The 26701-nt window shown below is 36.5% G+C and overlaps 1 protein-coding gene across 1 annotated transcript in view; it reads left to right on the forward strand.

Annotated features, from left to right (window-relative positions):
- Nucleotides 1-26131, forward strand: part of LOC134536583 (uncharacterized protein MAL13P1.304-like) — a 30307-nt gene extending 4176 nt beyond the window's left edge. Inside the window, exon 2 of the mRNA XM_063376338.1 lies at nt 19099-26131. Within this exon, the coding sequence (XP_063232408.1) occupies nt 19099-23685 (4587 nt within the window). The 3' untranslated portion in view covers nt 23686-26131. The remainder of the gene's footprint in view (nt 1-19098) is intronic.
- Nucleotides 26132-26701: the final 570 nt, after the last annotated feature.

A 26701-nucleotide genomic window follows, 5' to 3' on the forward strand; every position in this document is an offset into this window, starting at 1 on the left:
TTTTTGGCTTAGTTTGTATTATTGTTATGAAACTTCCTACCTTTATTTGTTTATGTCCGGCATTTAAAACAGACGTTTTTTCACCGAAACAAAAGAATTCCGAAGACACCCGATTGCAAGTATTCGGTAATGTTCGGGCGTGTGGAATACTCGGCGTGAATCGTAGGCTTCCCAATTATAATACATCGCTCCCTCTGTCTGTTTCTCTGTCTAGCAGCGAGCGAGCCAAAATAAAACACGTACACTGCATTTGTATGGCAAAGAAAGACCGTTATTCAGGTTTTCAACCCTCTTGCTATTTGGTGGGCGAGACGGTTGAGACATACAGCCGGCTCGGTAGGTCGACGCGATGACGTATCAGAGTGTAACTAAAATTGCAGCGTTCAGAAGTGGGGAATGACATGTCGGAGAAGGGAAGGGATCTTGAGTTTGGGTCGCTCGAAGAGAAGAGGGGGAGAGATAATATTGAGCCCCCCACTCCTTTATCTCGGGCAATTGTTGTTAAAGTGACGCTACAGTGCTGCATTCTCATTACACTGGGAACGGCAAATTTTTTCTTTAAGAGTTCATTTAAATTCACTCAGAATCTATATTTATGTACCATATTTTAGCTATTATAAACCCATTTATTCTTTCGAAGATTCCACTGAAGGGTTAGTCTTCTGTTTGTAAAGTTTAACTTCTAGCGCGCAAGCGTGCGTGCGTGCGTGCGCTTGTTTTTTTTTTTTTTTTTAAAGAAGATAAATGTCTCAATCGAAGAATAAGTGTTCATATACAAAATTTAAAAAAAAAAATAAAAAAAAATGGAATGGCAGAAACATGAAAGGGGCTATATAATATCATTTTTAACTTCACAAACTCTCAGTTTCAACAGGTACAAAACAACGTATTTCTATCAACATTTAGAAGATTACTTATGAGGCCGAGGCAGTTTGGGTGTTATTGTTTTTTTTATCATGATTTACATGTTTGAAAATATGGTAATAAAGGTCGTTCTTGCTTTAAAAAATTGATAATAAAATATGTCAAATATAAACTGGGATTAATTAACATTAAGTGAGGTTATTAATGCTGGAGGTATTTAAATTACAAATAATAAACAATCTGTTTCATGATATTCTCTTGTGTGTTGCTCCATATCAATAGCTACATTCTCGTAATACAAATCACACAAATGTTAGGAATCCGTGAAACTTCTTCTATTTAATTATTTATTTTTTTCCTTCAAATATTTTAATAAATAATATTTCACTAAATTATTTTATTCCTATTCTCTTTATCTGTTCCTTTTTTTAAATGTGCATTATTGTCAAACCTACATACAAGCAAAAAATTTTTTTTGCAGCTTCAGAGCTTATCATCAAACATTTCTGTCCGTCTAAATTGTATTTAGCAAGATTTGAATTTATTTTTTGAGAAAATAGTGAAAATTATGAAGTGTTTTAAAAAACCTGTCAAATTTCAATGATAAGTCTTTCTGTGCATTCATAACTCGAGTCTAAGGAGATAGTTGATACGCTGCATCTTTTTAAATTATATATGTTGCTATGTTTTAAATATAAATCTATAAAACATTTTGAAATTCACAACCTAAGTTAAAACATTTTATAAAAGCACATCTCTAGTTATTGTCGTAAAAAGTAAACCTCAAGCCTACCAAATATAATTCCATACTTTATAAACTAGTAAAACAACTGTTTTGGAAAACGCCCTAAAAATTTCACTTTAGAGTATTATTTTATGTAGTGAAAGAAATGAAAATTCCTTTGGCCATCACAACCTGGTTCATAACGTTAGGTCATTTTGAATCGTGATTTTAAACACGTTTTACCATTTACTGTATTATTTTAATGTGAATGCAACCATAGGTAAGTTATATAAAATACATACTCTTTTTCGCTTCGCAATATAGTCCAACGCCTACAAAATGTCTTAATTAAGAAGCTTTAAAGCAAAATAATTTCTGGTCAGACAATCCTTTCCATCGCTAGAAATAATCACATAAACTTATTATTGTAATACAAATTACTTTTGAATGTTGTTTGATACCGGTTTGTGTTTGTTATATCAACGTTTATTCCTTGGAGTTACAGGTAACTGGATCCACTAAATTCGTAGACGTTAAACTTAAGATATTATTGGTAGAATCGGAATATTTAAATGTGAAAAGATAACTTAATGCAATGAACAATTTTAATTCAATAATTCGTTGGATTTATATGTAAAAAACTTTGGTTGTTTTATTTTATGATGAAATATGTAAAGGTCTTCAAACCTCAAAATGTTCACTGCCCACATAGTTTAGTTCTATGAAATAAATGTTGGAATATAAATCCAGGACATTAAAAATAGCGAGACACAAACGACGTTAGTAACTAGTGTGTTCCCGTTGTAAGCATAAAACAAATCGCAAAAATGGAAAACATCGAATCTCAAGCCAGTTAACTCGACCTCACATTATCGCCCGGAAAACCGTGGTTTGTTTTCTCCAGGGACATTTTGAAACCAGCGAAAGGTATGGCAAGTTACACATTATTATGTCCCCATAAGATTATTACAAATCATCTGTTCACTGTAAATCGTCATTAATGTATTTTATAATTTAAATTTTACACATTTTTTTACTCTGTCATGTAGTATTGCGTATTTTCTTAGCCGGACACTTCATTTGATAAAAGCTATCAAATAAAGAAGACAGGGGAAAATTGGGCTGTTGGATCTGGCAACTTGTTAAACTGCATGCAGCTGTTATTGGCTTTGTGCCATTGGTATAAACAGTTTCGAAAAAAAGGATGTATTTCGCACAACAATGTATTTTTTTTTTGCAATATAAAATATTTAGAGACTAGCTGTGTATTAAAACATTGTATCGTCACGTGTGTTTAATGATTGGTTGAGTTTCTCCCAGGTACAATGGCACACGAATCACTGCGACTTTGTGCGGAAGCAAACTCGCTGTGATTGGCCCGGTCAAAGGTGGCAATGGCTTCTCTTGCCGTCGGCCGCCAATCACAGCTGGCGCGGGCGTGCTGCAATGCAGTCCAACGAGCGCTCAGATAGTTTAGCGGGATGTACTGCCCCTACGATTCAACAATTTCCCCAACTGTCACGAAGTTGGCGGTCACTCAGCTCGCGAGCCTCATCCTGTGTAGTATTGTTTTCAAAATATTTCATAAATAGATTAAATTAGAAATAAAGCACGTCGAGGGAGATCGAATATTACCTTGGTTTTCACAAAGCTCCAAACCAGCCCGATTCTACTTTGAATATCCATGAACTTTTCGGAACTTAGTGCCGCCGATCTAAATGGGACGCACTGTATGTAGCCTACTAACCAATACGACAATGTCTTCCTCCCACGGACACTCAAGCTGAGTACCTCGTTGTCAACAGCCTTGCCAACCTAGGAGCACTCGGTCACTGGGCTGACTTCATTCATGCCAACTGCTCTGTTCGCCTCGCCTGGCCGGAGCCAAGCCATCAAGTACGTCACATGAGGAACACTTGACACTCAGCTAGGTCAGAATAAAAAAAATTAACAATTTTCAGCGTTTCAAGACAAGTAATATTTTTACAAACAATACGGGCTCCCATATATGAGAAGAAAAATATTTTAAACTGAATTTAAAAAAGTTTTAAAAATGCAACATTTTGATGTCGAAGTCTAATCAACCACCGCTATTAAAATACAAATGATAATTAGTGCCCTTGTAATGCTCGAGCTCAATATTGAGGTTAGGTTTGGACCTATTGCCTCAAAACTTGGTCTCTTATTCTAATTACACGACCTCAAACTACCATCAAAATGATCTTACAAATCACATACAAACATAACCATTTGGGTGGCATTTCTGAACTGAATTCAGCGATCATTTCCATCCTAGCAGAAGGAGATGAGAGACCTGACACCCAACATAGAGACACATCACTCGAATGGACTGGCATGCACAGTCTCTCAGACATTAACGCAATTGAGCATGCAGCAAATAAGGAATATTGTGGCCATCTGAAAGAGTGCTTGTCAGTATGAACAACTCACCAATGTTTTGGGGTGACTACATACAAAAGCGTGCGCAGAATATTAGTAGTGGGAGCGCCAGAATATTGATTACAATTCGCGGGTGCGCGGGAAAAAGGGGATAAGTCAAAATTACTTAAATTAAGATATTAAACATTTAAAGTTCTTCCAAGTATGCAAGATCATTAAATAATCATTTGGGGTTTTTGATTGAATTTAGTATTTGATTAGAATTGTAAGGAAACGTACAACATACATGAACTGTACAATATTAATTCTAACATTTCTAATGCATCATTAATGTAGCTAATGTGTGAACACACTCGACATATCCCTTTTGGGGCAGTTGATAATTTGACTTACCCCTTTTTGAGTTAAAGTACATTGAGTATTCACTGTATAATAATAATTATTTATCTAAGAAATTTAACCATATAATCATTATTTAGAATACGACATACAATATTCTATCATCGCATGACAGTTTCCACATCTACCTGTTGTATAAAAAAAGCACACAATAAAAATTTATAATGAATGGACATTAGCTGTCAAAATGTTAATACAAGTGTCGGTGAAGTAATTCTCTCCTTCATATTTGCACAATCTCACACATCATGATCCTCCTCAATTGAATCCGGAAAGATATCGGGGTTGTTGTTCGTTTTTAACGATTGATAGAAATGATGAAAAGCTGGATTGATAAACGGCAACAGGTCAAGAAGGTCTTTCTTCTTTGCAGCTGAAATACTCTGTGGCCCATCATATTGCTTGTGTGGTGTCAGGTTAGGTCTTGCTTTCCCTCTTCGTACTAAAGAAACTTCTCGAAATGTGGCATCCTCATCCAAAGTAGTATTGAAAAAAAGTCTTGTTATGTTCTTCTCATAATGAAGCCACTTAACTTGACGCCAATTCATTTTATTTCCTTCGGTATCTTCTTTTCGCAGCTGGAGTGTAGTTTTCAACAGTCCAGCATAGTCGAGAAACTCTTCCGAAGTGAGCTCTGAAACAATCATTGGCTTTTTATTTCCACACTGACGAATGAGTTGAGCCCAATCATGTGGATGCTGAATGGGAATGGCAAATTTGGCCTTTTTTTTCTCGATGATACTGTGGTCAGTGTCACTTTCCATGTGGGTATGTCCTGGAGTGAGAAATTTGTGGTCAATGGTCTTTAATGTTGTGGAGTTCTGCAAGGCCACCAAACACATTGCAGACATATGACTGTTCTTGTTCTGACCCCCACATGTATCAGAGTACATGGTTATGTGAGTGATGCATGGATCCAAACTGAGAAGATATTTGTAGAGACAAGAACTTACTTCATTGGCACCTCTTCCCGCAATCGATTCATCCCATACAAAACAGTGAGCTTGGTGTTCATCGCAATCATGGAAAGTGAAATTAAAGGTCCACAACTGACGCTTATAGAATGCAATGGAAGTGCTCACTAAGGGTGTCGGAAGACATTGCTGCATATCAAACGTTATTGTTTTCAGTGTAGGATTACCTTTTGATATTTGCTTATCTCTGTCTTTGGCATTGTAAGCTGCATCAGCTTCAATGTGATGTTCTTCAAGTTCTTGCTTGAGGATAGTTTTGTCTTCTGAACATTGTATTAATGTGTTCAGTCGATCACACTTCTGACAAGTATCTTTATTTGGCCTCTTTATCGACAGATTTAAATTGTGAAACTGTGATTCGTAGTACTTTCTGTTGACTTGTTTGTCTGGATTTTTTTTCTTGTAGTCTTCATAAAGTGCAACCAAGGTCCAGTGTTGCGGCAGATATTTTTTCCTAGAATCCCGTCGTGTGTAATGGCTCTCATAATTTGGTATGGATAGCAGATGATTGGTAACCACTTGTTTCACTTCTTCAGTTATTTTATTTTTGGGACTTTGCTTTCCACGACAATCCTCTGCAGGTAATCCGGGTTGGTCCGCACCTTTCTTATTTACCACAATTTCCACAAACTTGTTTGTTTCTCCCAATGTTTTAAGGAAACATCCTTTGCACACTGTAACATTAGTGCCATCCACTATTAAATGGTACTGAATTGTAATTTGTCGATAATGAGATTTGTCTGCATCTTTAGATCTTGGTCTTGATGTCTTCTTTGGACATATTTGTAGTAAACTTGCAACATAGGTAACTTTTTTCATAATTACCTAAGCCCCAGTAACATCCAAAAATTGACTTTCGCTGATCTTCCGTCATACGTTCATTGCATTTCATTCTGCACTGGTTTAGTGGCATCATTCTTCTTGGATATATTATTTTTCCTTTAGCGGTTACATATTCTTCTCCCTTATTTCTTTTTGTTTTCCGTTCTTCCTTTTCTTGTCTAGTAGATTTAAATTTACGTTTTTTCCCTCTATGTTGGCGTAAACGTTTATTTGAACAACTTGGCGATTCTTCTGTTGTACTGTCTAATGTGTCAGCACAGTCTTCCCATTGTTCAGAAATTAAGGTTAGGTTTCCTTTCTCTTGTGGCAGTTCAGTCATATGCTGATACACTTTTGTACATCCCGTTGGCTTTATAGAGTTTGGTTTTGTTTTTTCACTGCTGTCAGTCCTATGCTCACTGTTACATCTCTTCTTATATTGATCTTTATGCTTTGAACATAGAGTATAAACCTTAGATGAACACTCGATTGAGGAATCTGAAGATGACCCAGGCTGAAAATCTGGGTCGTGATCACTATCATCAGAATCATTAACATATGCTTCAATAAGTTCACGACATGCTGGAGGGACAGTAGATTCATTTGGCTTAGAAGACAGAGCAACATCTTTGCAGGGTCCTGTAAATATGAATGTAATACACTCATTACATTCTGTATTTGCATAGGCAATACACATGTTTACATTATAAGAATCACATACATTATTATTGAAAAATAAGTACAAATTAGATATGTTCAAATGCTCCATCAACTTATATTTATATAGAATGGCATGTGCTATATAGAACGACTTTGTTACTACCATTATCAAATTGTTTATTTTTTAACATTATTCCCTGCATTTTAATTTTAAAAGTAAGGTTAAAATTTTAGCTTTGATGTACAAACATTATTGTATCTCCAGCAGAACGAACTATACAGTACCGATTGTTTGTATATATATTTATACATAACCTAAAAACGTGTTTGTGTCTGTAGATAATAAACTATACAGCACATATTATCATTAAAACAGCAAAATTATTGCATTGATAGGTATCCATTGATCACTTTATTCATAAATGTACTTCTGTGACATTTGTGTCAGGTTTAAATCAAATACAACATGCACAAGACTACAGATTAAAATTAAGGGCTGATATTACGCATGATTCTTACCTTTATTTACACTTTCTAATACTAACGACACGAGCTTCTTCCCTCTGGAGTTCATTTTGCCACGCCTTCAAGAATATTAATACTTTACTCTCATTTTATTACATGTTTCACTGTCTCAATATCATGGTGTTTAATCTAAATAACCTAACAACAATAACAGCCTGTTTAAGGTGTGCCAACATGTCACCGAACTATAAGATTTCCCTGTCTAGAACTGAAAATCCCATTAATATTATTCTTGCTAAATTCCCAGAATTTCCAACAATAAAAACAGATCAAAGTGAGAAAAATTTTATTGGTGAAAACTACCTGACAAAAAAGAAGCATGAAACAGTCAGAATAATAAGCACCTAATAGTGGTCATGTGCTGTATCAGATTTTTGTGATATATCATTTTATTCACCAAAAATATTTTGCGATTAAATAAGGACTTATTATGGTAAATGACATATACCCTTTTTCACACACTTTACATATCACCGAAGATCTGGTGTTTAAAAGGGGTTAAGTCATTGTGAATGACTTATCCCCTTTTTCACGCACGAAAACTGTCAGTTTTTGATGTAACTCCAAAAGTTCAGTGCCATAAAATAGTACACAAGGGTGCTAGACTTAACCCATTTGGACCATTTTGTAGAGCTTTTTCTTCTTTATTTCATGCCATAAAAAAACCCATTTTTGCCAATATTTGACTTATCCCCTTATTCCCGCGCACCCGCGAATTATTATAACTAGTGAGATAAAAATTAAAGTTGTTCCTTTATCTTTTTCTAATATTTAAAAGTCCTTGTCCGCCCCCCCCCCCCCCACCCCAAATCATATTTGCCGCGCCACACACACTTTCCACCTTAAAAATCCAAGCAAATTTAAAAGTATCGCAAGAGCACTTTTTTTTTTTACAGTTTAAATAATCCTGTCATATATTTGTTTCTATTCTTTATTCGGGAAATTAGTGTTTTAACTGCTGTTCACATACCTGCAAAATACACAGAAAGCTTCATATTTCAGCTTAGTGGTGGTGTGCTCATTTCTGGCTACTATATATTTTTGCTGTGTCAAATAAGTGGTTTCAAATATGTTTTAATATATGGTTTTGAAAGGACCAAAATTATCTTTATTTTTTATCCACCATGTACACTGTTAAAACTTTTTACCACAATTTACGGAATTTACTGGTTAAAAATCCAGTTAACTTACGGGTACTTCATAAAGGAAATAAAACGTCTTCTTCGTAATTATACTGCAATAGCTGTAAATATACAATTACTTAATGAAACAAAAATACGGATTCTTCGTAAATCAGACAAAGTTTTTACTAATACTAGTACTTCATAATACTGAAATTCGGTTTCTTCGTATAATCACAGAAATAGCCGTAAAAATACCACCACAAAAAAGCACGGATTCTTTGTAAATCTTACCAGCATTTCCATAAAAACTCCAATACTTTGTAAAATAACATAACGGTTATTATCGTAAATGTTAAAGAAATCACTGTAATAATACAGGTACTTCAGAATACAAAAATATAATGGTCTGTGTCAATTTAATTTAACAGATCCAGTCTCAAATGCACTATCAAGACGTGCCAAAAAAAAACAATGTTAGAAGTATAATTTCTTTATCAATCCAATTTAAGTACGTATTTGTTATTGTTGTATGGGGCATTACCGCGGGCGTAGACCCACAAAGGGCCACAAATCAGTTTTGTTTTTCAGCGCGCAATGCTGGTAGGAGTGCGTGTTTCAGCGTGAGAGGGAGGGGTGGAGGTAGCGGAGACAGCGGAGGTCGCTGCTGTGTTTGCAAACTCGCGCCGAGCGCTGCCTTGAACCAGAGACGAGCGAGGCCGCGTGTCAGCCCTCCACTTGTCTGTCAACAGCAGATCCAATACCCGCTCCCGTGGCTGCACCTTGTTTGTCACGAACACCAGGTCTGACAGGTCTGACAGGTCGAGGCCGCAGACTAGGAGAGGATACAGACGGAGCGTTAGGCTGGGTTCACAATTAAAAAAATTAAGCGAGTGCATATCAAGCCATGCACACGACCTGTGCGAACTGCGAAATCGGTTCACAATTGAATTCTTAATTTTAATTTCAGCCAATGAAATTTAGCGAACTATGCGACATCTGTTAACAGTGTAAGTAAATAAACATATTAACTTTCAAAATAACGATAATACTATTATTATCTCGACATTTTCTTACCACAATATGGTTAATAAATATAAACATATTTCTAGTCCCGCCAAAAAAGCACCCTGCTCTTCTCTCATTGGCTGTTGTGCCATGCGTACGCGACCGAAATAAAATATATTCATTTCACTCCTATGCGCACGACCTCGTTCCCATGCACACGACCAACTTTCTGCTATTGTGAATCGTTAGGTTAGGAAACATGGCGTTCATATCCTATGCACACGACCTACTGTTACTGTTACTGTTATTTTTTCAATTGTGAATCCAGCTTTAGCCGTCACACGTGAAGCCTTGTTTTCCAATTTGTTTTTAATGATTTTCACATACCAATATGTTGGACGTTTGTTTATATTTGTATCAGCCGTTCTGGTCTGCTCTTATTAACGACTGTAGATAAGCTGTTCGGAAGAAAATTAGATCAAAATTATACTAATTAATATGTTGAAATATATTAAAATCCATTGATAATACAAATACGAGTTGAAATTTTTCTAAAATTTAATCTCCAATATAGGTACAGCTGATACATTTGTAAAAAAAAAAAAGGCCGCCATATTGGTACGTGTAGTAAATTGAAATCCCCCTCCCCCTTTGACTTCAGCCCCCACGTCAAGAATCGGACCTTATGCTCCATCTGTGTAGTTCCCTAATCTGTGCTTCACTGCAGGACTACCAAGCTTTCCAAACAAAAATGTAAGGTCATTTAGCTATCCTGTTTCTGGTTTCACTCAAGAGGGAAAACGAACCCGGCCTGTGGAGCTGTAGTCATTACTTCTTCTTAACTGATTTTTAAACAATATCAAAACAAAACAAAACAATTGGAATATTTTAAAAATTGGCATGAACTTCGAAACTATACGAGCCATCTGAGCTCTGTTACAAACACTATGCCCACGTTAGATCTCATACGGTGTGCAAATACGGTGTGCGGCGTGTCATTACGGTTTAAAAACTGCTCAGGATATCCGAGCGATGTCTGTTCACAGAAACAAAGATCATTTTAGGAATACGCTGATGGAAGATGCCCAGTTCTTTTTCCGTATTTCGTTTCTGAACTGTATTTTTAGGAGAGTGAAAACGGCTAAAAAAAGGACAGGATTTAGACATAAAACGCCCGGTTAAGACTCTTGAAAGCACTCAAGTAACTTGCATTACACATTCATCTTAGTTTCTCTGCCATAAAATGTTATGGTTACCTCTCAGACGTCATAGTGGCCGTACGCACGGCGAGAAGACTGCGTGACAGTTTACGAGGCGACACCGCGCTCACTAACACAGACACACCCTGCGCGTGTACGTGTGTCAGTGAGGCGGGATGATATGCGCGACGCTCGCTGGTGCTTCTAGCGCGCTGTCTCCTCTGGACTGGCGCGCAGTCTTCTCGTCGTCACAGGAATACTGTGAAATTTGAGCGGTAACCTTAAGTGCTTTCAATAATCTGTACGGGTTGTTTTATGCCTAAAAATTACTCTGAAAACATGCGTTTTAGCCATTTTAACACTTATACAAATACAGTTTAAAAACTTAATCCGAAATCAAAAGTACTTTTCGGCCCTCAGCGAACTCTTAAATGCTTTTAGTATGTCGACCCAACTCGGATATCTAGAGTAGTTTTGAAATCACGTTGTTTTCCCTGAAGCTCTGCGCACCGCGTGTGTGGCCGGGTGGCGGGGGCCGCGCTCGGCAGCCACTAAGGCGAAGGCGCGTGTGTTCTAAGAGTGCAGGTGGCCCTTACAGGCGGGCCTCGTGCACCATGTCGGCCTCCGTCCGGCGCGTGTCGGAGGGCCGCGAGCTAGTTTCCTGCAGTGCGGCTAACACGCATGCGTCACAAACATTTTTAAAAGAGTACAAACAGTAACATAAAAGTGGTCATATCCAACTCAGCTGCTGCAGAGACATAAAGAACCTTTTAAAAACCATACATAGTTTACCATACATGTCGGAGGCTGAAATATGAAACCAAGGTATTGGATTTATTACTTTACATTTACTAAATTTAATTGCATTATTCTCTCTAACGGTCTTTAAAAAATTTTTGTCACGAAAAAAATAAATAAAGTCTAACTTCGGAAAACTGGCAAGCTAGTTATGACTCTGCAAATAAAAAAAAAGTTTAAAAAATGGCCCTACAACTTCAGGAAACGTTTATAGCCTAAACTAAAATTTTTAATCAAATAAAAAATTATTTAGAATAACGTTTTCTAAGTCTGAATCTGAATATATTACAATATATGAGGAATATTTCATAAATGGCTAAATAATTATAATAACTGTATCTTAAGCTTGCTTTCCAGGAAAATGTTTATAGTATAGGTAATTTACTAAGCAAAGCTCTAGCTATGATGAGTAGTTTTATTTAGTTGCACGTGAGGCTGGTATGAAATAATATTTTCAGCTTTTAAAAATATAATTTAATAAAATTAATAAATAGCATGAATACTTTATCTGGGGCGATATTAGATAAGTTTCTACCTTGTACGTGATTTAGAATCTCCAGAAGTTGCAAACTACTTTGTAAATCCTTGAGAAAATCCAGCCTGTATGTCTCACGCAAGTGTTTTACAGTTGAACGGAGTACTTGTTAGGTGCGGTGATTGTGGTCAATGCCTCAGTGTCATCCTGGTGTTGCGAGACAGCAGGTTGACTCAAAATATATTATATCAAGTATTAGTATATAAAGATACTTTTAGTTAAATATCTCTTTCGTCAGTATTTAAAATTTGTAAGTAACTAATTTGATTAAATATATAAACCATAAGTTTTGAAATGAAATTTTTTATCGAATTGCTACTAATGGTTAAACAACTATAAATGCTATTTTAATTACCTACTTCGATAGACGACTCTAAATCTTATATATTTAGTTTTTAGGTTTTTAAACATTGAAGATTTAGAATAAATTCATCTTAAATCAAGTTATTTGTACCACCAACAGCCTCCTCCAGCAATCCTGTACGCCAGAGCGACAGTGAACAGGCGGAGGAGGGAAGGGGGGGGGGGGGGGGGTGTTCGGCAACTGAACATGTGGGTGAATATTCTCAGCAAAGAACGACTACAAAAAAAAAATGAAGGTTGCCAACATTTACCTTCAGAAATTTAACTACTCTTAGGTTGTTAGGTTGCTTATAAATACCGCACAACTCGCTTATTTCCAAATAAAATAAGAGCGTTAGTTAAAACATTGAGTTGCTACTGTTTGTCTACCTTGCGTTGTGACAGCGACTCGCTGCCGACCGAATGCTTGCCCGAGGCAACCACCAGGCGCGCTGGCGTCAACAGACCACAAGGGCAGGAGGGGAGTGGGAGTGGAAGGGGAAGCTGGCACATCGCAGACAGGAGGGGAAGAGCTGCACGGCGGGTGGTCATGAGGAGACCGCAGGGGCGAATGACTTTGAGCAGTGACACTGCTCAAAGCGATATTTTAATTACTGAAAATGAGAAAAGTTAATTCGAGGACACAACCATATACACACCTACACATCAAATATACACACACACAAACATAAACATACATGAACATAGAAAGGAAGGGGTTTTCATAAGCATTTTTTTCGTGATAACAATAAAAGCATCAATAGGCTAACTATGGTATTTAGTTTCATAATGACAATAAAAAATTAAAACAAGTACAAACAATTAATATACAAACGAAATCAGAATTAAATGAATACATTATTTTGTAAAACACATTAATATTTTTGTGACATGTTACAGTCAGTTGTCTAAAACCTCTCCTGGAGTCCTGACTTGTCTCTTATATGAGCTTCTCAGCAATTAGTTTGTGGTGAATCTTGTGGTGCTAATTATTTGGTTTTTCGGATCAAATATATTTTTTTAATTATCATAATAAGAAACCACGCAGTATACAGTTTAAGGTTCCATTAAAAATTGTTTGTTTTATTATACACAGATATCAAATGTTCATTGTCAGTGCCTAGGCCACAACTTTATTCATTGCGCTTGCCTACCTCGGCGTCTCTCCAGGCCCCTTTCCCATACTGTGCTAACAGCACTTCGCCATCATCCACACCTCTGCCCCTCTGCTCCTTCGCCAACTCCTGGACTCATCGCCGTGTCCGCCTTCCTCCGCTCTGTTTTATGCATGCATGGTCCCTGCAGTTACCACACTTACCCCTCTTCCCTGCTCATTTCTGAGGACCTGTTGCTGTGCCAGGACAGACTCCCCTCTCAAGCTCAAGCGAGCACCACGGAGTCGAGAACTTCTCCTCGCCCCTTGGAATGTCCAGAGTGTGCCTCTGTGCCTCATCTGGTGGCCAATATATTGTTACGATTTACGGGGGTTCGAAAAGTATAGCCCAATTACATTTTTTTATCACACGCAGTTTTATTTATTGCCACTAATTACATCACTAGCTAATAATCTAAAAATGCCAATTAATCAATTTCACATTAAAACATTGTTGCCTCCTCCAGTCACTTGCTTCTCTCAATCCACACGCCTCGCTGAGCCGAGGCTCTGGTGCAACTCTCGCCGCAGCATCCCTCGTGGACCTCCGTCGCAGGACTGCGTCACCGTACTCCGCCGCCGCCGACGCACTTGCCTTCGCCGAGATCCCTCTCGACGCCTCGCTCGGGACTTCGCTCGGGACTCCGCCGCGCCCGCGACACTATCGCCCGGAACTGAACTCTTCGGCCTGGAACCTTCGTCCAGGGACTTCACCGCTCTATCGCCCGAAACTCCGCCGCGGGAAAACTCCCAACTACACTGAACTCCTGCCCTGGAACCTTCGTCCAAGGACTTCGCCACTCTGCCGCACCCGCGGCACTATCGCCGCGGAAACTCCGCCACGGGAAAGCTCCCGCCTGAACTCTGACTGACTCTGAGGTCGGCGTCCTCGTCTTATATATCACAGATGCTATTTCTAGAATGCACGAGCGCGGCTGGGGCCAGTCGCGTCATTCCGCGCCGACCCGACGGCAGAAATCTCTCGAAACACGTGTCGGCATCTGCCAGGTGGCGCGCGGGACTCCGCAGCTGTGAGGTGTAAGGTGTCTATCAGCGCCGCGCGGGGAGTGGTGGGCTGGAGGGAGGGGGGAAAGCGTCACTCCTTGTAATCTACCGCGCGTCTAATGTTGCGGCGGCCACATGATGTCAGTCAGCTGTGCACCTGCACGTGTCGCAGCCTTGTTCACGTTCGTAACAATATGAACTACCTCCTTCATTCCTATGCCAAGATCTATCTGTTGTTGCGTTTAGCAACTAAATGTTGAGTACCTTAGTTCCTCGGTTTGGCACACTTAGCGCCACTTCCTGTGTCGCTTATTAATCCAACCGATAAACCACCCCTTTATCGAATATCTCTACCGACCCCTTCATCTTGATTTCCAAGCACGTCCAATTAACTGCTAAGGATACAGCCTCTTCCAACTTACTGTTGGTAAAATCAATCTTCTGTGATTTCCAGGAAATGGTGCTAGATTTAACACCTCTAACCTGTGATTCAATAAGTGATTCATTATGTTGAGGAGGCAGGTCTGGGCTGTTTTCATATTAGCATGATTACTTGCGGCAGTTTCCAATGTCACAGCAAATGACACTGACACACTCCCTGGGTACAACTCAAAATGGTGGAATAAAATATGGTGGAAAGTTCTAGCAAACAAGATGGCGAAATCCAAGATGATGGAAATGATGCCATAATTGAAAACGATGGAATCCAAGATAATGGACGAGGTTAAGATCATGATTGAGAGGCTTGAGTTTTGGTCATTTCAAGGAGTTTAAGCCTCGGCGAGGAGAATTAAGCTTCAGTGAAGAAAATTAAGCCTGAGGATTTGTTTTAGAGAATAAACAGGGAAAATTTCCCTCTAAATGGGATATGTTCCCTCGAAATGGGTAATTAACCTCGAAATAGAAAACGGAATATACTCATTTTTTTTAATGGTAGAATGTTTTCTTAAAACCTGGAAAATTTGAATCGTTTTGGCTAATTTTGGGTCAATTTTGGCACATTTTGTGTCAATTATGGCAAAATTGGGCAAATTTTGAAGGTCAGACTCAATATCAAGGTCATCCAAGATGGCCGCCTTGACGTCACAATCAAAGATAGCGGACTGGCTCCACAGCCTAAAACATGGCCTCGGAGTCCCATTTTATAATACTATGTTTGTTTTTGTTTTGGTTATTATACTTTTAAATTGACAGCCTGTCTTTTTTTGTAAAATTTTTGCTGGCTATAACTAAAAATAAATAACTAAATCACAACAAATGTTATGACCACACAAAAATTCACATACATTTTTAGCAATAGGCCAGTTAAATAAAATATTTGCTGTCCAGAAACGTACCTAGTTGTTGATTGCAGACTGAATAAAAAAAATTGTGTTTTTTCTTTCATATCTGTTAGATACTTCCTTTTAAAATATCATTACAACCAGGATTGGTTTCCAGCAGCATCTTTTACAAAATGAATGAAATGTGACGAAAAGAAATTTTATCAGAGTTTCCCTTAGACTTTGTATTTCATTTAAACACTTCTTCTTAAACCTAATACAAATGAAAGACCAAAGAATAATTTTTAGTGAGTAAAAAACTTATTATTAAAATTGATGCATGGTAACACTATTAAAAATTATTATTCATTCACCATTATTTATCCACGTGGATTTCCTATAGTCAAGTCAGTAGATACATTATGCCTAGCAACATTTTATGTAGAATATTTTATTTTTGTATTTTCATATATTTTTACTAACATGGGAAAAAAACTTATCTAATATGTCCGACTCCGAGTCTTCTTTTGGCGGCTGAAAAACACGAAATTTTACGACTATTTGGTTCTATCGGAATATTTAAAAAATAAAAAAAAACCCACAGAATCTGATATTTTAAGGAAGATTAATTTCCCGCAGTTGTTCTTCATAAACTTTTCTGTGTCACCAACAGTAAGCGTGCTACAGTTTTTTTTTTAAGTTGACACTTTTACTCCACTTCGTGAAAAGAATCATATTCTCTTTCTTCTTAGATGATAACGCACATTAATATTTAAGGCTTGACTAGAAACTTTATTCTCAAAAATTTTCCCAACTTGTCATGTTCCCCTACTCCCTACCCTCTCCTTACCACACTCCCTTCAATCACCCCCCCCCCCCCCCCCAAACAAGACTGCACACAAAATTCTCGCCCTGCGATTTCAGTTCTACAACTACAACATAATTAAAAACAGATTTTGTTCTCCAGCTTCATATGTGTAATAATGACTGCTGAGAAACTCAACAAATTGATACATAAATCAGGAGCTTTATTGTCAAGGTTGCACAATTTTATCTTGCTTTGACAAAATATGACGTGCGATACTAAATCTACTAAGTTCATGGATGACCAGGATACTGCTTCGGTTGAACTTAAATAACTTATTTTTTGGAATAAATCAAAGCCAGCAGTATCTCTTCATGGCCTAAGAAAGAACCAAGTTCTGAATGACTGCCCAAATCCTGCCATCATCTCTAGCAGATCGATTTCATCTCCAGCAATGTTCACAAGTTCTTTGGTCTCCGGAACGGCAGAGCCAACAATTAGTTAGTCAGCATGTTCCTCATCCTAGTTGACTTCAATGTCACGCTTTTAAAAAGCGGCTTTTTGAAGTTCGAATACACAACTCCTGTTTTGATTATTTGCAATAATTGTGTTATTGAGAGTCTTGCTTTATCATATTCACCTACAAAATTACTTCAGGAGAATAGTGTATCTCCACACACCGCAATCGCTCAGATATTTTGGTGACAGTAAGTTCAATATATTAATAAAATATAACCAGAACCAAGGATACATTATGGCTCTCAGAAATAAAGAATAACTTTTAAATATGTAAGCAAATGAAGCATTGCGAGACCAAATACCTTTATGTAGGAGGTATCCTCCATCTACAACAGCATAGAGTTTATTTCCATTAAATTGAGGTGAAAGCTATGTATAATGTGTCCTATTTTTTTTTTATAGAAAAGTGTCATCAGGTAGGATGCGAAAAACATTTCAAGGTTTCATTTACCTGCTTCGATAGACACAATCTTTAATACTGCTGACATCAATTACTTGGGTTACAACCATGTCTTTCCATTTGAAGGTCAGCAAGATGACTGTGTCGCAAATGAGTTAAACAAACTTCTTTTTTTTTAAAGATTTTCTATGTAAAAACGACGTTGTCTCAGCACTTAAATATTATTTTTAAAAATGTACATTTTAATTTTATGAAACTACTTTTTGTTAAAATCAAGCACACAATAACATATTTAATAATCATACCATTTCTATTGGAAAAATCTATACAAGATATAAAAATATTAATTAAATTTAATTTTATTTTAAAGAGAAAACACTTCATAATTTCCAGCATAGAAATTCATGCAGCACATTAGCACTGCTTCATTAAAAATTGACCCATTCCCTTCACTTTTCGATACAATCTGATGTCATAGTCTCGACTTACTTTGAAACAAATAGTAAAAATGTTATATTTTCTGATCACTTTATAATATACCATCTATGGGATAGTGGTAATATTTACAAAAATTTGGGAAAATTTATTATTGTTTAAAAGAAATAGGCATATTCCATATTGTAACATATATTCAGAAAATTTAAGAGTGTGAAACATATTTCAAATATTACAAATGAACAATTTTGGAGGAATAATTCTACCTGAAAACAAACTTGAATAAAGGCCGTGGTACCACAATGCCACAATATCACCCATAATTGGAAAATAATATTTTGATGCTCATCTTCGTACTTTCCTACTAAATATTTCATCAGCAGAAACCAACATTTGTACTTTTTGATTTAATATAGTGTTGCGTCTGCTAATCGCAGCAATGTCGTCACAAATGGAAGGTGATTTGTTAGAAAAGTATTATATTCACATTGCACCTATCACATTTCGCCCATCGCACTATTTTGATTTCAACAGCAAAACATTTTTTCTCTAGCTTTTAACACGTATTGATCTGCCAGTGGTTCCCCTCAGCTACTAATGCCAGCAGGCACAGAAGAACATGAAAATATATTTGTTTGGTGGGATGAGGGAAGGTTATTACCAAAAATGTGTATTTTATAGCTCTAGCAGTAAGCTGGCATGTATAATTCAACATAGCCATAAGTTGACCAGTGTGAAACTTAATAATAAAAATAAACATTTTTATGGTATTTTATGTACGGTGATATATTTTAATACAATAATTCAAACAAAGTTTCAAAGCATTTGTGTACTGTTGTTTGGGTACATATCTATGTTCTGTTAGTAAATAAAAGTCGAACAGGCTTTCTTATAACTTTAATCAACTTTAAGTAAAAGATTTCAATGGCACTTTGCACAGTAAATATAATTTAGTTTCCGATTATTCAAACTGTATTATTGCCCACACACAAGGGTTTTTGACTCAAATATAAATTATTTACTGTGACAAACAATTCTGTTTTTGCAGCTGAATACAGACGCAAATGCTTTTATCCAGTCGTGAAATGCATGGAAGCGAATTCTTAAGAGTCCCACTATATTTTTCTAACCGATTATTGTTCCTGCAGGTGACGAACGCAGATGGCCTTGCAGTGGAAGTTAGTCATCAAAATCTTCAGTCAAGAGGTTCCGCAGACTGCAACTCAGCTGAATCCCGCAGTGCAGGAGAGCTGAAACTTCTAGCATCGTCTATGGAACTCAACAGCATCGCTGATCAGAGTTTAAGCGATAATTACAACGATGATATAAGTACATCTTTGGAACTAGTGAAACCTTTGATTTTTAATAAGTTGATCGAAGCACCAAAGAACAAACCTTTCAGCTCGAACTGTGACACAGTAAACAACCAACACATAAATTTATCTTTAAATCCCTTCCTACTGAAACCCACACAGAAACCACGTATTATTTCAGCACTTGAAACCTCAGGGAAATCTAAACAGTTCTACGTGAGTTTTGGTAGAGATTCTTCAGTAAGTAGCAACACAAGTCTTTATCAACTCACTCAATCGGATAATGGTAGTGATCTTATGCTAAACAAAACAATTTCCAAGGAGGGAAATCATACCAATTTTTTAAACGCTGACGAAACTAAGGTCAGGCACAAGGAATTAAAATCAAATTGCGTCAACAAAGACTTTAGAACTTCAAGTCCAAAGTCTGCAGTTATTACATATGAATATGCCAGTAACAGAAAACAAGGGGCTTTTCCTTTCCAAGGTATTAATCATCGGGTAAAACGACAGATCAACAACAAAGCTATTATTACGCAAAATGAACACGAAGTAGTTTCTTCAAATGCAAATTTAACTTCATCTGTTACTGATGGTCCTAATGACACCCTTTCACACAGTTCTCAGCCTCCCAGCAAATACAATCTGAACACTCCTGCTCTGTCCACGACTGCGCCAAGACAACACAAGCGACTGGTTTCCTCGCTGAATGATGAGGTGCACCCTACACCCATTCTTCGAATTCCTTTGCTCCGAGAGACAAGGTCATCCAAAGAAAAAAACACTTACACACCCAACGATGGTTTTATAAATTGTCAAAACAAACGTTTACATCCGGATAGATGTTTCTGTGCTCTTGTGTGTCCTATGAAATGCAGGGATTGTCGCAGATTTCGTCGTCCTAACGTGAATGGAAACATTTACAAAGATAGTAAATCAAAGTTTAGTTCAAATAGTGCAGTAAAAGATTTCGATTACTTGCATGAGCAAAAAGTTTTTAAAAACAGTGAAAGCAATATACGTTTGAATCAAGAGTTGAAAGACAGGAATGTCGGGTACAGCCAACGAAGGCCCTCCAAAAATGAACAGTTGCTGCATTCTGACAGAGATTATTCTACCAGCAGGGAGAGATACAGCGATGAGAGTCGCTCAAAATTTCAAAAAATTCTGAAGGAATTTAAAAGTGGGCTGCTCTCTAGTGATGCCACGAGTGAGAATTCAGACGAGACATGGAAAGAAAAGTACATAGATTCTAATATAAACGAAAAGTCATCAGAGATATACAGAAAACTCCATGAAAAAACTAAACTAATTCCTCGGCTTTATAACACTATGAATAAAAGACACGATGATTCTTGGGAAAATGTCAGAATCAATAAAGAAAAAGAAGAACCTGAATATTACGTTAAAATGTTAAATGATTTTGAGTATCCGGATGAGATAACTCATTTAACATCAAAAACTTCTTCAGATGATAATGATTTTGTTGATGTTGAGGAGAATAATTCGAATCAATATGTTTTAATTTCAGACTCAAATGAAAAAAATCAGAATGATTCTAGTGATAAAAATTTATCTAGTCAGAAAAATATATTTTATACTCCAAAAATACAGAGCTTGAAGGAAGCCTGGATTGCACAATCAGGCCAAAAGTCATCTGAAAGCTATCATCATGAAGGAGGAACGAAATATTTCGAAAATGACAGGCCACACAATCGCCATTCTACTGAATACGCGCAGTTTCGAAGCTCTGGCCAAGTTACTGAAGAAAACCGAGGCGCATTTAATGTGTATGCTATTGATACTGTTACCAGTAAACCCCAAGTAGTCACTTTTCCTCCACAAGAAGAAGAGATTATTAAACATTTTATTAATGCTCACAAAGAGGGGATAATGACTACTGACCATGAAAATAACAGCAAATTAATAAATATTGGACATGAGGCACATGAAAAAGATTTATTTGAATCAAATGTCTATAACTCTGCTTACGACCAAGAAAAAAATACTTACGAACTAGCTGAAGGTGCTAATTTACATTACAATAATGGTAACAAAACGCTATATTTTAAACAATTAGAAAAAAATGAAAATTCATTTGTATCAGGTCAGTCAGTACAACACCCACCCGGAAAATATACTGTTAGCGAGGAATTATACCATGACCAGTCGAAAGAGTCACACAAGTTCAGTGACATAAACTCAGCTTTAGCAGTTACAGAAAAATCTCTCCAATTCGTTCATCTTAAAGAAGAAGATGACGATGACAGAAAAGAAGTCTTAGTAGCCTTAGAGTCAAATGAAAATGCCAACAATAAAGAAGATATCACTGCTGTACTTAAAGAAACACAAGAATTGGAAATCAAGGATGTTTCCTCAGGTAGCAACAATACTGTAGATGAATTGACATATGTAACAAATGAACACAGTGGAAAAGGAAGTACCAAAGATTATGTGAATATTTTTCAATCTAATGATGGCATTAATAAAAATGCAAATAATAAACCCTTAAAAATTGAATCAGAAAATTATAATAAAAATAAATATGTTGATATTTTACATGAAGGCAACCAGGAGATAACTATCCTCAAAAACCTCGAACAATCGGAAGAAAATAAACACCAAAGCCTTTCAAAAACAGTTAATAATGAAGACGCAGTAATGGGATTGCACCAGCCATTTCAGAAACATGTAAACAACCATTCAAATAACTATAACCTCACCGAACTTTTGGAAAAGTCACCTGTAATTAGCAATTTAAAAATAAAAGAACTTGCTCAAACCTCATTTGTAAAAAGTGAAGATCAGAAAATAAAATTGCTATCAGAAAATAAGTCTTATGAAGATAAAAAGCAACACGAAGTTTCATTGTTCGCTGCACATGAAAAACACTTACTTCATGATGCAGAAAAGGCAAATGATACAGATATTACTGTAGTGTCTGGAAGTACAGAAGAATCACAGCATGGAAAAGCAATTATCTTGCCTAGCTCACCACACAAAAAAATCGAAGGAGCACACGGACTAGTTGATTACAAAGAGTCTCAACAAAGTGTGGAAGAAATAAAGCTAGCTCATTCAAAGGAGACGTATCACATCATCGGAGAAAGTAAACACATTAATACAGGTGAAGAAAAAATGTTCAAAATCTTTCCAACAAAGCCCCAAGAGAGCGAGCACCAAACAGAAATAGTTTCTAGTCACAGTTCATTTGATGCATACAAAGAAAATGAAAAGTATGATAAGACTCAGTTTTCACAAATTTATGATAAAACTGTGTCATCACCTATGGTTTATGCTACCAAAGAATTACAGAAAAACAGGCCATTTGGGTCTGACCAAGGAAGTAAGACTGAAATGAATTCAAACCAGTTCCTCCAAGAGAATCCTTTGAAATCTATCTTTGAAATACACACGGAGCAAGACACTCTTCCAGAAGCTGACAGCTCGCAAATTAAATTACCATTTACAAATATGTATCGTCAACAGTCAGTACCAAGAATAATTGCGTACCAAAATGGTTATCAAAAAATGAGTGATGTAAACCTTGCAAGAAGTCATGCGAATATTTTTTCTAGAAAAGATAATGGCTTGTACAGAAACGAATATGATGACAGACGTCTGGTGAAATATTATTATCCAGCTCAAAAACCAACCACATATCAGCAACATAATTTGGCCAGTTCTCACGCCACAAGCCAACCTGTAGTGGTGCAAGCATCAGTCCAGTATGGACCAAGATTTCGAGGGAATCCTCAGCAAAGCAGTTACTTTACTTATGGAGATTCTGTCAGACCATATGTTAAAACAACTGGTACAGATTTTAAGCAATATTTCCCAGCCACACCACAAAACAGTAGAAATCCAAATAGTTGGCATAGTTACTCTGCATTTTCAACTTTGGCAGAAAAAGAAAAATTTCAAGCACAGCATAATTATATTAGAAACGGCGGTAGAGTGTTTAAATACCACGATGCCAACCACGGTTCCGCCCTGCAACGGACTCCCAAGAAAGTTTCATGGAAAAACGCACGGGTCGATGAGCAAAGTAACATTGACAGAGTTTTTCATGAAAACTATGCCAAAAATAGTATCGATAAACTTATCACAGTAAAGGAAGATGGAACTCCGGATGGTCAGATTGTTGAATTGGTCCCTTCTGACTACAAGATCAGCAACTCGCTCTTGCCGTCGTATCCAGAACAAGAGGTTCCTGTTGTCCGAGTCGTGGCCGACAAGAGCGTGGAGGCAGGCCTGGGGACGGCGAAGCACCGGGCCTGCGGTGGTCTCCCGGGAGACCCGTGCTCCGAGGGACCGAGCCCCAGCTGCTGGGCGTGCTCCTCGAGGCCCGCGGACTCCTTCGAGGGGCTGCTCTACAGCCCCGGGCTGACTCCACACGCATCGGCCCGGCCGAGACACTGAGTCCTCGTACTGCTCGGTCCAGGAGTTTGTATTTGCGAACGAACCTCATCAGGAAAACTTCTCAACAAAGTAAAGTCTGAGCGGCAACTCTCAATACATTTTGTTATGTACATCACGGATTATTATTTATAATTTTTAATATTTTATTTTGGAGCATATTGGTATAACGTACCTTAACGGTTATGGTATTTCATGGATTTGAATCAGCTTCGTTTTGGGGGGCACAGGTCATAGTTGCGTCGGAATAACAAAAATTAGTAGTTGATATTTAAAAAATGATTACATTTTTGAGTCCGGAACAAATTTCTGGTTGCTTTCATAACTTCATGACCATGGCACTATTAGTATACATTGTCACAGCAAAAACCTGCATTTTTACGTGTTTGAAAATATTTTCGTCAGTGAATTATTCAATTGTTAGATGCATTTAAGTAAATAAAACAAAGCTATCACAAATATAGAATGCAAATAGTAAGAAGATTATGTACCGAAGCGAACGGATTTTACATCGTTAGGTATCTTCTTTTCGTAACGGTTTTAAGACGAAGATTAAAAAAAAATTTCTGGAGTGCAACTTGTTGTTTCAGGTTCACACACACTTTCCCTAGCAATCAAAAACAAATTTTGGTGCTGTCAAAAAGCTATCAACTGAACTTTCTCACCGCCCAGGCAGAGGACTCATGCGCACAAGATAAGTATCTAGAAAGAGATCATGTTTCTTCGCTCAAGTCAGCGTCGAGGGCAGCGTTGCCTCGTACCATTTTCCCGCAGGTTGACAAAGATCTATGTATCGGGCGTGTTCGGCATATGCCGAAGTCTGCCGAGTTGGTTTTCAGAACTTATTTCGATGCACTGCTTATACATCAGGGTGGAGGAAGCTTCTAAAAAACCTAACATTTACTGCCCTTTTTTTTTTAGATTGACTGTACGTTTCGTAGAAGGTCTTTTGACATTAATCGACTCAACAGCACAGTTAAAGAGAACTGGAAAATACATTATACATGGCCTATGATACCATCCCAACATTTTCCTGGAATGATGTAACATGAGAAACTGAAATCTAGGTGGCCAGACCGGGGATCGAACCCAGATCCTCTGTAATATGAGTCCGGTGTCTTCGCCACCTCGATCCATCCTGAAGAAAGTGCGTGTGTTGTCGAGTCAAAGCACGCCTTGTCGCATAGCTTTCTCATAAAGAGACAAGAAAACAACAGTCGCTAGATAGACATGGGCTGTGAAATCAAAACTTATATTTCAACACATTTGTTAGTAAATTTAACGAACCCTATTTAAAAATAAAATTTATGTTTTGATGAAATAAAATTATCACAAAACATTTTATTTTAAAAAAATTGTAAACAAAACAAGTATAATTTTTTTTTTTATATTTTGCACAACTGGAAAATAGTTGTGCACAAAAAGTTAGAATTATATCATAGTATTTAAAAAACGTTTAATGTAAATTATATATTTGAATATATTAAAATATAACTAACCCAAATTTTAAAGTGGGTTTTTCAAGGTGAACAAGTAGTGTTTTCAAAACCAATTTTGAATTATATTTTTTCTTATCTTAGCTTAGACATCAGTTATAATTATTTATATTTTGGTAATTTTAATGATCGCGTTTTTATTACATCAGCTATATTTTATTGAAAATAAAATAACAGCACTAACTCTTAAACACTAACTAGATGGTGATTTTGTACTGAGCACCTAAATTTCTTATTTAAATATATAAAATAACAAATAGCTCTTCTTTATTTCTATAAATTTAATGTAAAACAGTAAGTTAGTGATCAACCTACGGAAAATAATCGATTATAATAAGGAAATGTTAATTCAGACCTATCGTTAGATAATACACTTAAAATGTTACTCTATATAAAATAAGTTATTGTGCTTAATTTATCGTTTAACTATCCCTCGTTACTTATAGATAAGATAGTTTATTGACACTATGTCACCAACAGTTTTTCATTCTATAAAAATGTGGAAGAATTAACTTTTAGTTTTGAATTTCATTGCATGGCCAAAAAGTATATGTGTTTTTTTCACTATGATTGCTTGTCATTAAGAAAATTAATAAATAATTTTATTTTTCTTGAGTTTGTATGTAAATTTAATGCAAAGCAAGAAACTTGTCTCAAATATGATTACATGCATAAGTTGTTTATCGGACATTTCAAATTAGATTAGATTATATATTTGTATCCAGTACCATAGAAACAGACAACCTAGTACAGAATGAAGTATCCGCCATAAAACTATTATATTTATTTACCATAATTTTTAAAAACATTTTATATAATTCTTTCTAATGTGATATATCATTTATTTTGCATTAATACATTGTTTGTATTGATTGTATATAATTCTGTAAATTTGTAAAGAAAATATATTTTTTTAAATAAAGAGCTTACAATGATAAGTTAATACAATTTATTTGTGTATACGTGTTTCCCATTACAAAGTAGAGGGGGAAAATATTTTGATTTGACACACAATCATAGGGCAAAAGGTAATGTGGTATCAAATCTCTGATCCATTCCAAAAAATCCGCTACTTAATAGTTCAGTAAAACTCTAAAAATATTATATGAAAAGTAGCTATTTGTGAAGGTCAGTGTGAGACTACACAAGTAGATGCAAATATATAAATTTACATTACCTCCAGCTGTGGATAGTTAATAAAGAGAATTAGTATTATTATCTTTAAATTTACCTAATGCTAAGTGACTGACAGTAGCTTTGAATAAAATAACGACAACTGCTACAATGGAACGAATACAAGACTACCCATAAACAGATGTAGGCCTGCAGAATGTAAAAAAAAATTGAATAAAAGAATAGATAAAGACCGAGTCTTTCAGTACTCGCCAGGGAAGTGTAACATCCAACCTCTGAGACGAGCAAATTTTATTTTCTTGCATTTTACAACTACACATATAATAATACGAAACTCAGACACGAAATTTAACATAGAATTCTTTAAAATAATGCCAATCGTGATAAAT

This window comes from Bacillus rossius, chromosome 11, assembly GCF_032445375.1.
Source record: "Bacillus rossius redtenbacheri isolate Brsri chromosome 11, Brsri_v3, whole genome shotgun sequence".
In the NCBI taxonomy this organism is placed as follows: Eukaryota; Metazoa; Arthropoda; class Insecta; order Phasmatodea; family Bacillidae; genus Bacillus; species Bacillus rossius.